The sequence below is a fragment of the Salmo salar genome, chromosome 09 (genome assembly GCF_965601325.2).
Source record: "Salmo salar chromosome 09, fSalSal1, whole genome shotgun sequence".
NCBI lineage: Eukaryota > Metazoa > Chordata > Actinopteri > Salmoniformes > Salmonidae > Salmo > Salmo salar.
Genome location: NC_138299.1, coordinates 31,256,531 through 31,271,534, shown reverse-complemented (window position 1 = coordinate 31,271,534; position 15,004 = coordinate 31,256,531). Strand labels below are relative to the sequence as shown.

Here is a 15,004-nt window from a genome sequence, read left to right as displayed (position 1 = left end):
GGGGGGATTCAGGAGGGAGGAGAAGGTGGCAAAGAGCTTCCTAGGGTTAGAGGCAGATGCTTGGAATTTAGAGTGGTAGAAAGTGGCTTTAGCAGCAGAGACAGAAGAGGAAAATGTAGAGAGGAGGGAGTGAAACGATGCCAGGTCCCCAGGGAGGCTAGTTTTTCTCCATTTCCGCTCGGCTTCCCGGAGCCCTGTTCTGTGAGCACGCAATGAGTCGTCGAGCCACGGAGCAGGAGGGGAGGACCGAGCCGGCCTGGAGGATAGGGGACATAGAGAGTCAAAGGATGCAGAAAGGGAGGAGAGGAGGGTTGAGGAGGCAGAATCAGGAGATAGGTTGGAGAAGGTTTGAGCAGAGGGAAGAGATGATAGGATGGAAGAGGAGAGAGTAGCGGGAGAGAGAGAGCGAAGGTTGCGACGGCGCAATACCATCCGAGTAGGGGCAGAGTGAGAAGTGTTGGATGAGAGCGAGAGGGAAAAGGATACAAGGTAGTGGTCGGAGACTTGGAGGGGAGTTGCAATGAGATTAGTGGAAGAACAGCATCTAGTAAAGATGAGGTCAAGCGTATTGCCTGCCTTGTGAGTAGGGGGGGAAGGTGAGAGGGTGAGGTCAAAAGAGGAGAGGAGTGGAAAGAAGGAGGCAGAGAGGAATGAGTCAAAGGTAGACGTGGGGAGGTTAAAGTCACCCAGAACTGTGAGAGGTGAGCCATCCTCAGGAAAGGAACTTATCAAGGCGTCAAGCTCATTGATGAACTCTCCAAGGGAACCTGGAGGGCGATAAATGATAAGGATGTTAAGCTTGAAAGGGCTGGTAACTGTGACAGCATGGAATTCAAAGGAGGCGATAGACAGATGGGTCAAGGGAGAAAGAGAGAATGTCCACTTGGGAGAGATGAGGATTCCAGTGCCACCACCCCGCTGGCCAGATGCTCTCGGGGTATGCGAGAACACGTGGGCAGACGAGGAGAGAGCAGTAGGAGTAGCAGTGTTATCTGTGGTAATCCATGTTTCCGTCAGCGCCAAGAAGTCGAGGGACTGGAGGGTAGCATAGGCTGAGATGAACTCTGCCTTGTTGGCCGCAGACCGGCAGTTCCAGAGGCTGCCGGAGACCTGGAACTCCACGTGGGTCGTGCGCGCTGGGACCACCAGGTTAGAGTGGCAGCGGCCACGCGGTGTGAATCGTTTGTATAGCCTGTGCAGAGGGGAGAGAACAGGGATAGACAGAGACATAGTTGACAGGCTACAGAAGAGGCTACGCTAATGCAAAGGAGATTGGAATGACAAGTGGACTACACGTCTCGAATGTTCAGAAAGTTAAGCTTACGTTGCAAAAATCTTATTGACTAAAATGATTAAAATGATACAGTACTGCTGGCTGGTGAAGTAGGCTAGCTAGCAGTGGCTGCGTTGTTGACTTTGTTTGAAAGTGTAGCTGGCTAGGTAACCTCGATAGTTTCAGTGCTACACATTATCATGATACAAAGGCAACTATGTAGCTAGCTAACATAACACTAATCAAGACGTTCCTTTGGGACTTGAGACTTGACTTGATACTTGACGCTCTTGATTTGAGACTTGACTCGGACTTGCCTGTCTTGACTTGGGACTTGACTTGGGACTTGAGTGCTAAGACTTGAGACTTACTTGTGACTTGTAAACCAATTACCTAGTCCCACCTCTGTCAGTCATACAAAAGTTATTCCTAAAACCCGAAATGATTCTCTAGTAAATTAGTAAGAATGTCTCACCCCATGTTCAAGAATGGCCTTTTTCCCTTTATTCAGATCACAACCGCTCACTTTCGGTTATTTGAAAATTAAATAATCTCCAAAATATCATTATTTTTTAAACAAGCCATAGAAAGTTTGTTGCAATTTCAGTTTAATCCACCTGAAAAGACAGAACTGTCACGTCCTGACCAGTAAGGGGTTATTTGTAATTAGAGTTTGGTCAGGACGTGGCAGGGGGTATTTGTTTTATATGGTTTTGAGTGTGTGTTTATGTAGAGGGGCGTTTGATTTATGTTTCTGGGGTTTTTGGTATAGTTCTATGTTGTATAGTTCTGTCTGTTTCTAGGGTGTTTATTTCTATGTTTAGTAATTGGGATTGGGGCCTTCAATTGGAGGCAGCTGGTTATCGTTGCCTCTGATTGAAGGTCCTATAATTAGGAGTATGTTTGTTTTGGGAATTGTGGGAGGTTGTTTTGCACTGCTAGGGTTAGCCTGCAAACTGTTATGTTGTCGTCCGTTTTCTTGTTTTTGTGAAGTGTTCGTGGTTATTTAAAATAAAGGTCAAAATGAGCACTCAACCCGCTGCGCCTTGGTCCAATTTATACGACGGCCGTTACAGAACCCCCCACCAACAATGGACCAAGCAGCGGGCCCAGGAGGAGCAAGGAACCTGGGCTAGGGAAAGAAGGGAGCAGCACCTGAAGTGGAGAAAGCAGCGCGCTCGGGAGGTGATGGCATCCTGGTCGCTGGAGGTATTAGAGGCAAGGATAGACTGGACGTGGGAACAACTACTGGACCATTGTGACAGCCTGCCTGGGAAGCAGGTAGAGGTGGAGAGGCATCCACAATAAAAAAAAATGGGGGGGGGGGGGGCACACGGGTAGTTTGGCTGGGCCAGGGTTAAGCCCCAAGCCAACTAAAGGGAGGGAGGGAGGGAGGGTGGCTGCCGTCACCGACGGCTCCCGTGCTTACACCCCCCCTCCCCAAACCTCCTACAGTGGAGGTGGCTTAGGCTCAGGCCTTAGTCCCCTACCTAACCAGTCCACCCCTACTGAATACCTCGGCCTGAAGCCTGTCACTGTAGATCCTGGACTGGACTCTGGGAGCTCCGGAATGGAGGGCCGACTCTCTTGGTTCCGGACAGTGGGCCGTCTCTCTACGGGGCACTGTCGCCGGAAGCTCTGGACGAGGCACTGTTGCCGGACACTCTGGACGAGGCACTGATGCCAGTGGGCATTTTTCCTATTTTGTTGCATTACAACCTGTAATTTAAATTAGATTTTTATTTGGATTTCATGTAATGGACATACACAAAATAGTCCAAATTGGTGAAGTGAAAAGAAAAAAAGAACTTGTTTCAAAAAATGCAAAAAAATTAAAACGGAAAAGTGGTGCGTGCATATGTATTCACCCCTTTGCTATGAAGCCCCTAAATAAGACCTGATGCAACCAATTACCTTCAGAAGTCACGTAATTAGTTAGATTGCACACTTGTGGACTTTATTTAAGTGTCACATGATCTCAGTATATATACAAGGGGCAAAGGGCACCACCAAGCAAGCGGCACCATGAAGACCAAGGAGCTCTCCAAACAGGTCAGGGACAAAGTTGTGGAGAAGTACAGATCAGGGTTGGGTTATAAAAAAATATCAGAAACTTTGAATATCCCACGGAGCACCATTAAATCCATTTATTTAAAAAATTGAAAGAATATGGCACCACAACAATCCTGCCAAGAGAGGGCCGCCCACCAAAACTCACGGACCAGGCAAGGAGGGCATCAGAGAGGCAACAAAGAAACCAAAGATAACCCTGAAGGAGCTGCAAAGCTCCACTGCGAAGATTGGAGTATCTGTCCATATGATTACTTTAAGCCATACACTCCACAGACCTGGGCTTTACGGAAGAGTGGCCAGAAAGAAATAAGCAAACATGTTTGGTGTTCGCCAAAAGGAATGTGGGAGACTCCCCAAACATATGGAAGAAGGTATTCTGGTCAGATGAGACTAAAATTTAGCTTTTTGGCCATCAAGGAAAACGCTATGTCTGGTACAAAACCAACACCTCTCATCACCCCGAGAACACCATCCCGACAGTGAAGCATGGTGGTGGCAGCATCATGCTGTGGAGATGTTTTTCATCGGCAGGGACTGGGAAACTGGTCAGAATTGAAGGAATGATGGATGCCGCTAATTACTGGGAAATTCTTGAGGGAAACCTGTTTCAGTCTTCCAGAGATTTGAGACTGGGACAGAGGTTCACCTTCCAGCAGGACAATGACCCTAAGCATACTGCTAAAGCAACACTCAAGTGGTTTAATCATTTAATTATCTTGGAATGGCCTAGTCAAAGCCCAGACCTCAATCCAATTGAGAATCTGTGGTATGACTTAAAGATTGCTGTACACCAGCGGAACCCATCCAACTTGAAGGAGCTGGAGCAGTTTTGACTTGAAGAATGGGTAAAAATCCCAGTGGCTAGATGTGACACGCTTATAGAGACATACCCCAAGAGACTTGCAGCTGTAATTGCTGCAAAAGGTGGCTCTACAAAGTATTCACTTTGGGGGATGAATAGTTATGCACACTCAAGTTGTCAGTTTTTTTTGTCCTAATTCTTGTTTGTTTCACAATAAAAAATATTTTGCATCTTCAAAGTGGTAGGCATGTTATATAAATCAAATGATACAAACCCCCCCAAAAAATCTATTTTAAATCCAGGTTGTAGGCAACAAAATAGGAAAAATGCCAAGGGGGTGAATACTTTCGCAAGCCACTGTAAGGCTGACAGCATTGGTGGTCTACGGCGATATCAAATCTTAATGGTCACATACACATGGTTAGCAGATATTAATGTGAGTGTAGCGAAATGCTTGTGCTTCTAGTTCCGACAGTGCAGTAATATCTAACAAGTAATCTAACAATTCCACAACAACTACCTTATACTGGGCCAGACGTTTTGTTATTGTTTCATCTGTGGATTTGCCCTTTAAACAGCTGCATATTATCAAGATATCAAAGTGTCACCAACAAAAAGGTAAACAATGGCCTATAGCAAATGCAGCATATGGCATTACATTTTCACATGTAAATAGAACTTTTCAGTAGTGCTCAAAGCATGGCATTCCAAGAGCGCAGCATTTCTTTTTCAACTCAAATCAATGAGCCCAATCAGTCCTCCATGACAACAAGATCATAAACAACAGAGAAGGGCTGGCTAATAAGTCCTTAATATAGTGGTCATGCTCAGGTAAAACAATTTGGCTAATCTATACTTCCATATTTCCAAGTCCTATTCTTGAAGTTCAAGGGGTATAACATTTATTGGAATGACTGGAATTCTGAAAGACTTTCGTTTTTAATGTGAAGATATCATTTAATCGTATTATTATATGTAATAGAAAGCGTTGGGTTAGAAGAAGCCGGCATAAAGTAAAATTTAACATCCATATACGGCCATGTAAACTTCATGACTGTGTAAACTTGAACACTGATAACTTCTGCAATAGATGTTGTTCAATTGGTAACATTTTTGTCTTCTCTAATGCCTCTTAAGGGGAAAGTAATCCAAAAGTAAACGGAATGTAATCAGATTACGTTACTGAGTTTGGGTAATCCAAAAATTGTTACTGATTACAATTTTGGACAGGTAACTGTAACAGATTACATTTAGAAAGTAACCTACCCAACCCTGAGACCTCACTATCCATTAATAGGCCCAGTAAACCATCTGTATCCTTGCACTGACCCAAAATCAAAAGTATATTTATTTTCTATACTATTAAAGATAATGAACAATGTTGCAGTTGGTTATATAGTCTACCCTAGTGATTCAAGCAATAATATTGTTTGTCCATGAGTGCTTAGTGCGCAAGAGAAACGCAGATAGGGCTTTGGGTTTATACCCCTGGGGCACTACTGTCACCAAGTGGACATTACAGCTACTGCACCTCTGGTATAATTAATCAAATCAAATGTTATTGGTCACATACACATGGTGAGCAGATGTTAATGCGAGTGTAGCGAAATGCTTGTGCTTCTAGTTCCGAAGGACTGCATAGAACCCTCAAACTCAACTCTGGACCTCGAAGCCAGTTCCACTGCATTTTGTCCCCCTCTAGTCAGGGACTGACTTAAACCTGTGACACCAGGTGTGCAATTAATAATCAGATAGAACAGAAAACCAGCAGTCTCCGGACCTCGTAGGGTAAGAGTTGAGTACCCCTGGCATAAAACACCCATCTTAGCATTCTTGAATTTGACATTGGAGAGACACTGTGAAACCTTTTGTGTCCAATGTGATCAGCAGTACAGGTTCATTACTTTTTCATCCAGTCACTGTCAAACTGTCCTGTTATCATGAGCTTCATTGTGCATCACCTGTATATTTAGTACCGGATTCGTTCCAAGCCACTTGAGCAGAATAATATTATAATTAGCATTACCATTTGAGAACTACATGACTCTTTGCCTGCAGCATGTTCAAAACCGGACTACCTTTAATCAAGTCATTTTGCAGGACGCAGTATATAAGGGCTGGGCAGTATGGCAGTGAATGACATATTACAGGTTGAACGTACAGTGCCTTCGGAATGTATCCAGACCCCTTTACTTTTTCCACATTTTGTTAGAATAAGGCTTTAACCTAAAATTGATTAAATCATTTTTTCCCCCTCATCAATCTACACACAATACTCCATAATGACAAAGCAAAAACTGTTTACACATTTTTGCTAAAGTATTAAAAATAAAACTGAAATATGACATTTACATAAGTATTCAGGCCCTTTACTCAGTACTTCATTGAAGCACTTTTGTCAGCAATTACAGTCTAGAGTCTTCTTGGGTATGACGCTACAAGCTTGGCACACCTGTATTTGGGGAGTTTCTCCCATTCTTCTCTGCAGATCATATCAAGCTCTGTCAGGTTGGATGGGAGCATCGCTGCACAACTATTTTCAGGTCTCTCCAGAGATGTTCGATCGCATTCAAGTCCAGGCTCTGGCTGGGCCACTCAAGGACATTGAGACTTGTCCCGAAGCCACTCCTGTGTTGTCTTGGATGTGTGCTTAGGGTTGTTGTCCTGTTGGAAGGTGAATCTTTGCCCCAGTCTGAGGTCCTGGAGCAGGTTTTCAGCAAGGATCTCCCTGTTCTTTGCTCCGTTCATCTTCGCCTCAATCCTGACTAATCTCCCAGTCCCTGCCGCTAAAAAACATCCCCACAGCATGATGCTGCCACCACCATGCTTCACCGTAGGGATGGTGCCAGGTTTCCTCCAAACGTGACGCTTGGCATTCAGGACAATCTGGTTTCTCATGGTCTGAGAGTCTTTAGGTGCTTTTTGGCAAAATCCAGGCAGGCTGTCATGTGCCTGTTACTGAGGAGTGGCTTCCGTCTGGCCACTTTACCATAAAGGCCTAATTGGTGGAGTGCTGCAGAGACGTTTGTCCTTCTGGAAGATTCTCCCATCTCCACAGAAGAGCTCTGTCAGAGTGACCATTGGGTTCTTGGTCAACTTCCTGACCAAGGGCCTTCTCCCCCGATTGCTCAGTTTGGCCGGGCAGCCAGCTCAAGGAACAGTCTTGGTTCCAAACTTCGATTTAAGAATTGAAGCCAAACTGCAGGATTTTTTTGGTACCCTTCCCCAGACCTGGACACACCCCTGTCTTGGAGCTCTACAGACAACTCCTTTGACCTCGTGGCATGCACGGTCAACTGTGGGTCTTAAATAGACAGGTGTGTGTGTGCGCGCTTTTCCAAATCATGTCCAATCAATTGAATTTACCACAGGTGGACTTCAATCATGTTGTAGAAACGTCAAGGGTAAATCGATGAAAACAGGATGCACCTGTGCCCAATTTCGAGTCTCATAGCAAAGGGTTTAAGTGACGTGACTCATCTTTAATCAAACATTTGTCGTAGGAAAGATTCCCAAATATTGGAAAACTGCTTGTTTTACCACTCCTCAGGGGAGGTAAAGAGCCGATAATTATCCAATTCACTACCATCTCTAAGTTCTCCTATTTGGCAAAAATTCTAGAGACATTGGTGAATAGGCAACTAATCTTTAACTGTTAATACTCTTTCTAGTAATCAATATGGCTTCAGACCTAAACACAGTACTATTACAGCCACTGTACGCATTGTAAATTATATTAAATGCCCTAGATAGAAAGTACTGTGCCGCCTTGTTCATAGATTTATCGAAAGCTTTTGACAGTGTAGACCATGCTACTAAACTTGCACTTGAGACTCTTGTCCCCCTTGCCCAATTTAAATATTTATTGGAGGATTTTTATTTTTGTATTGTTTGTAACTGTTTCAGGTAATGCAAGTTCTTGTGCTGTTAGGGGAATAACCTGTGTAAATGTAATCTGTTGCTGAATTATGTGATAGTGTAGTTTCTTAATCATTGTACCTAAACTGTATGTGTAAACATGTATACGCAGGGCCCAGCTGTAAAAGAGACCTTGGTCTCAGTCTGTGTTCCTTGTTGAAATAAAAGGAAAGTTCATATTTTTGCAAAAATTCATAATTTTTTTTGCTTTGTCATCAAGGGGTATTGTGTATAGATTGAAATTTCATCAGCATCGATTTTAGAATAAGGCTGTACTGTAACAAAGTGTGAAAAAATATATTTGCCAAAGACACTGTGTGGAGCATCATGCGTCACAAACCCATTCTAAAAAGGGTACCGGTCTGCCAGAGGGTATCCACCAATTATATAAAAACACTTAAATCAGTTAATCTAAAGATAACATTAAACAATATACATTGAATATGCATGTGGTTTCTGCATCCCAACCAACAAGTAGCATTTAATGACCATTAGGCTGTAAGAAATCATTAAGATGTGAGCCATTAATGACAAGAATATGACCTGTTTCTTTCTCTTTTAATTGAAGATGCTTAGATTTCATTTGAAAAAAAATTATAATAAAAACATTACATTCCAAAACAAGTGTCATGCACATTGCAGTCAGACTGAGGCTTTAGATGAATAAAAAAGCTGTATGTTAGAATTCCTCAACATTACACTACTACCCTATACCTTAACACTGGATTCAAAGAATACACCACATCCTCTTCACATTGCACCTGTTTAGGAACAATTAAAAACCAAACAATAGAACAATCAAATAAAATAAATCTAGGTAAAATAAGTCCAGACCCCAGCGCAACAGGGCTGTCAACTGAATGGGGACTAGAGAAAGAAACATTTGATTAAAAACCCACATTGTTCCAAGAAATACACTAAGGCAGATAAGTTTCCCTACCCGGTGGAACTCCATTTAAGGAAATCCACAACATTTCAGTTCTGAAAATGTATTTATCAAAAGGAGAAACAGAACTAAGCATGACAGAAGAACCAACTTTAACGTCTTTTTTCCTTCCTATCAGACTTGCGATCCCGGTCACTGCGAGAGGACATCTTCCCTGACCGGCAGCCCTCAGAGCTGGTCCTCTTCCTGTCAGACTTAGAGCCCTTGTCTTTGGAACCTTTGGATTCACGACCACTGCCCATGGACGACTTCTGGCTCTTGTCCCCACCTCCCTTCTTCCTCTCCCTCTCGGACAGCTTCCTCCTATGCTTCCTGTCTTTCCTCCCCCGGCTGCGGCTCCTGCTAGAGGAGCTGGAAGAGGAGCTGCCGCTGGAGGAGCTGCTCCTGCTGGAGGATCCACTAGAGGAGCCGGAGCTCCCGCTGGACGAGGAGCCAGAGGAGCTGCTAGAGGAGCTACTGCTGCCACCACCATCTCCCTTCTTGTCCTTTGACTTGGACTTTCCACGTCCCCTGCTTGATTCCTCGATCAGAGGCTCCAGCTCCTTGGGGGCAGCATCATCCTGGGCAGGCTGGACATCAGCGGTCTGCTTCATTGAGCCTTGATAAGCCTCTTGGCTCTGCTCTGTTGAGAGAGGCTCTGTTCCAGCCTCCAGCAGGGGGATCTGAACCTCAGGGGCTATAGATGCTCCATCAGAGACTTCCAGACAAGGGTTGGGCTCTGAGAGCAGGGGTTTGGACACTTCTGTTTGCAGCTCTTCATCGTCGGTTGGTTGCATTTCAAAGCTTTTCTCCTGGTCGTCTGACACAGCTGTGGGGTCCTGATTCTGAAGGGGCTTATTTTCCTTTTCTACCTTAACCTGTTGCTGCTGTTCTGCGACCCTCTCCTCATTACCTACCTCTGCCCCACCTATCACCAAACTATCCTCCATCTTCTTATCCCCGACCTGCCCCTCAGCCTCCCTCACCACTGCAGTAACCTCCATCTGCTCTTCCATCTCTCTGAACTCTACTATTCTAATGTCTTGACCATTTTCCTCATTCTCCCCCTTAGTTGCCTGCTCCTCGACTTTCTCTCCTGACTTTTTCTTTCTATCCTCCTTACACATTACACCCACATCCCCCTCTTCCTTCTCTAGTGTTGCCTCGTCCTCCATCTCCACATTAAACCGATTACCTGTCACTTTGACTACCTGACCCGTGGGCTTACCCTCCTCTTGTTCTTCTTTCTTCAGGTCCTTACCCAGAGCGTTGTCCCTCAGAGACTGGCGTCGAGGCCGAGCCTCCATCTTATTCAGATACTCGGCAAACGCCTCGCGTCTCTCCTCAAACATAACTGGAAACAGGGATAAAACAAAAACAGATTCAGTGACAGACAACGCACACCAAGGACGTGTATTATTGCCACTTGTCGAGCGCAGAGGAATGGCTAAAGGCACAATTGCTTACCATTCATTTTTTTCTGCGACTCATCAAAGAGCTTCTGAGTGGCTGAGCACATCCTCCCAGGCAGATAGAAGATGGGTGGCTTGGTCTTTGTGCGGATGTACTTGACAATTTTTGTATTGTGCACATTCCACTCCTCTTGCTAGAATACAAAAAAGTTAATAAGCACAGAATCTCCTCATTGACATGTGGGGAAAACACATGAGGGTTTAATTTCATCTTACTGCAATGTTCCTACTGGTTTAATATTTACTTTGTTTTTGTAAGGCTACTCCATAACCAATAAGATTGAATATTGCTTTCAAGAAAGGTCCTTACCAAGTGAGCAAGCTCCACTTTCTGTTCCAACAGTTTCAGCTCTGTCTGCTTGGCACGCCTCTCATCAAAGAGCTCTCGTCTTTCGCCCTCTACTTTCTTGCGTTCTTGTTCAGCTTGAACTTCCAATTTCTGTTCAATCTCAATGCGTTTCTTTTGCTAAGACAAGAGATAAAAATGAAGTTCCCATTGGGAAATATTCCAAACTATAGCCTAATGGTTGGAATCATTTTCACCAAGCATAAAGCTAAGGCAAATGTTTATGCATTTACAGTATTATGCAGTGATTAGTTTTATTGATGCACATATTGCAGTAAAGTGTTATCCCTACCCTATCTGTTGCCACATTAGATTCCTGCTTAAATTTCTGTAACGTTCCCATCAACAGGCCAAACATGCGTCGATTCCTATAGGGAAAAAGAAGCAAAAGCAATGACTAGTATGATAAGATGATTTCTTGGAAATAGAATAGTTAAATTATTTAGCACATGCTCTTACCCAGAGCAACTTAGAGGCGGAATTAGGGTTAAGTGTCTTACTCATGGGCACAGATTAGCGCCTAGTCGGCTCAGGGATTCGAACCAGCGACCTTTCGGTTACTGGGGCTCTTAATCACTAGGCTACCTGCCGCCCACTTATTCCTTACACATACGTATTGATGCATTACCTTTGTTTTCCCCTCTCATCCATGGTCTGATCCTGAATCAGGTCTCGACGCGTACGCTCCTTGGAGGTAGCTACTACTGATGACTGCAACGCTGGCTGTGTATGGAGAACGGCAAGCGGGGAGTTTAAAGACGGATTAAAGACATTAAAGACATTCAGTGTACAATGATTTACCTTTTTGACATCGTCATCATCCTCAGCGTCACTGTCATGGCGTGAATCTCTCCTCGCTCGCTGGTCACCGGCCAGCCTATACAATAAAGACACGCAAGAGGACAAACGCGTGATTTACCGGCCATATGAAATAGAAAACCATTTGAATACCACCAGGTAAAGGTAATGCCTTTTTAGGAGTGCCCACTGCCGATTCATTGACACCACATGGAAGTGACTGCAATAACTAAGGAGGAATGGCAGCCTACCAAGTGAAAGTTGGCTTCTTGCACATCTCCATCTATTTGGGCTCTATGTCTACTTTTACACTTGTCTGTGCATCCATCTTTGGTACAGCAGCCACAGATTTTTTCTTTTAAGCCAACTACTCGACCAGGCATTAGAGGGAGAGAAGCAAAAATGACTTCAATTAAATACGTGGGAATACTCTTTCAGGGATATTAATCCAGCAAAACAATCTAAAATACCACAACACTTCACCCATGCACACATACAGCTTATGCTGTCACGGAGCTGATGGCACGGGAAAGTTTGCGCCCAGAACCAGTTGATACAAAGTTCCAATTGACAGACTCCACTCAAGACAGAGTGTGGACAGGCAGAGTAGAAAGATGACTCGAATGAAAGACAACCTGAACCAACTTCCATGCAAAGCAAATGTGATTGAGGATATTTATTCTCAGTATATTTTCTGAATGTTTTCCTATTCTAATTATTTATTTTAAAAATCAGCCAACAGCTGGCTAAAGGAAACGCAACTACACTCCCTAAACAAATCACAATCAGAAACACCAAGCTCTAAGGCCAGGGAGAAAACCCCCGCAGTAATGAAGAGATGGTAGATTCATGCTGAAAACCAAACAAATTAGGCCTGGCTATATACCCTAGAATGCATTGGATTTTTTGCTGTGAAGGTATAGCCAAGCCTGAAAAACATGGATGCAATTCTCTGTAAAGGGTGAGATCTGAACCGCAGTCTCCGCTCGGGAAACCAACCAAAACAGTAGTCAATTTATCACCCGATTTACTTAGAGGCACGTCAATAGAGCAACAATGATTTAGAAGTTGGTGGTGAAGGTAGGAAACAACATCTCCACTTCGCTGATCCTCAACACTGGGGCCCCACAAGGGTGCATGCTCAGCCCCCTCCTGTAATCCCTGTTCACCCACGACTGTGTGGCCATGCACGCCTCCAACTCAATCATCAAGTTTGCAGACGACAACAGTAGTGGCCTTGATCAACAACAACGACGCAACAGCCTACAGGGAGGAGGTGAGGGCACTGAGTGTGGTGTCAGGAAAACAACCTCTCACTCAAAGTCAACAAAAGGAGATGATCCTGGACTTCAGGAAACAGCATAGGGAGCACCCCCCATCCACATCAAATGGACGGCAGTGGTGAAGGTGGAAAGTTAAGTTCATGGGCGTACACATCACAGAAACTGAAATGGTCCACCCAACAGCGCCTCTTCAACCTCAGGAGGCTGAAGAAATTTGGCTTGTCATCCAAAACCCGGACTAACTTTCACAGATCCACAATCAAGAACATCCTGTCGAGTTGTATCACAGCCTGGTACGGCAACTGCAAGGCTCTCCAAGGGTGGTGCGGTCTGTACAACGCATCATCCAGGGGCAAACTACCTGCCCTCCATGACACCTTCAGCACCCGATGTCACAGGAAGGCCGAAAAGATCAAGGACAATAACCACCCGAGCCACTGCCTGTTCACCCCACTATCATTCAGAAGTCAGTACAGGTGCATCAAAGCTGGGGCCGAGAGACAAATAAAAATAACCTCTCGACCATAAACAGCAATCACTAACACAGAGAGGCTGCTGCCTACATTGAGACCCAATCACTGGCCACTAAGTGGATCACTAGTCACTTCACACAATGCACCTAAATGTATACATATCTTACATTACTCATATCACATGTATATACCCTATTTTATACCCTCTATTGCACCTTGCCTATGCCTCTCAGCCATTGCTCATCCATATACTTACAAGTACATATTCTCATTCACCCCTTTAGATGTGTGTATTAGGTAGTTGTTGGGGAATTACTTGTTGCATATTACTGCACTGCCGGAACTAGAAGCGCAAGCATCTCGTTACACTCACATTATCATCTGCTAACCATGTGACAAATAAAATTTGACTTGAGCAGAGTGAGTACGACTCATTTTTGCTACAGCAGGGGAAGGCCAGATCTATAGATTATTCTGACCTCAGAAGGGCCCCTTCAATGTCCCTCTGTTTAGCTGGGGGTCCTCCAGGTCCTCCACCAATGTCGGAGAGTCCACGTCTGTAGACAAATGTGAATGTTACATACAGCTCTCACAGAGGTATTGACACCAACTGATGGAAAGTAAGGCAAAATGTTTTACCTCAACAAGTTGATTCCTCGCCCCCTACCTCCAACGCCTGGGATTGTTGGCCTTCTAGCTTGGCCAGGTCTGTAATGAAGGTAGAGAGATTAGCTACTTCTTGTGATTTAGCTGTAACATACATAGATGGACCAGAGTTGTAGTCATAGCTAGCGATAGCTTTTAGAAAACCTAGCTAGTTAACGTTATATAGTGGTGATAATCCATTTGGAATGGAGATCGACACAATAATAAATCAGTGTTCCATAGCTAACTACCGTTACTTCTACTCCGATAAGTCTGGACATGAAACTGAATCGAAACTAGCCAACGTGGCTAGTACTGTTAATAATTAGCAAGCTAACGTTAATTGGAGAATAAAACATAACTGACAACGACTGAGTAAGTTAGTAATATTATATTTTTTCTGCTAGAAAGCTATCTCGCTAACGTTACTTCGCCAGTTCAACAATAATGAATGGGCAACGGCAACCACCCAGCTGCCACCTACCGGTAAGTAAAAACTCCAGTAAGCCATTTAAGTATATGTACTTCCATTTAACTAGCACAAGGTCGATTCGATTATACAGCACGCACCCTGGTTGTGGACGAGAATGGGAGATGCCATTTTTTTCTTGGGACTGGCGTATATTACTAACTAACGTTAGTTAGACGAATAAAGGCTGACAAATAGAATACGATGTTGCGTTTCAAAATGCAGTATGTCTTACCTCAATTCATTAGGATCCCGGCCAGTTAATTTACGAATATTATCGTCTACATTTTTCAAACTCTCTTTAGCTTTCTCAAGCTGGGCTTGCAAAGAACCTACTGCCACCGCCATCTTAGCTAACTAACAAGCTTTCCTCTCACAGGTCGCTCGCTGCAATGCATCATGGGGGGTGATAAACGCGTTTCACAACCTTGATTGACAACTCAAATGCCCAATTGGCAACTTCATTAGCGTAGTTAAACGCACATGTCCATAAATTGTGGGTTACTGCTTTCCAGAATCCTTGGGAC

At 44.2% G+C, this 15,004-nt stretch overlaps 1 protein-coding gene across 1 annotated transcript; it reads right to left on the bottom strand.

The window, feature by feature from the left end:
- Positions 1-8,605: 8,605 nt before the first annotated feature.
- Positions 8,606-14,871, bottom strand: LOC100380709 (uncharacterized). The gene is made up of 9 exons (XM_014211138.3): positions 14,713-14,871; positions 14,003-14,071; positions 13,843-13,920; positions 11,611-11,686; positions 11,438-11,532; positions 11,102-11,177; positions 10,774-10,929; positions 10,459-10,597; positions 8,606-10,345 (listed from the first exon to the last, which is right to left on the bottom strand). Exons 1-9 carry the CDS (start codon positions 14,823-14,825, stop codon positions 9,105-9,107), a joined length of 2,043 nt encoding a protein of 680 aa, XP_014066613.3. The 5' UTR covers positions 14,826-14,871; the 3' UTR covers positions 8,606-9,104.
- Positions 14,872-15,004: the final 133 nt, after the last annotated feature.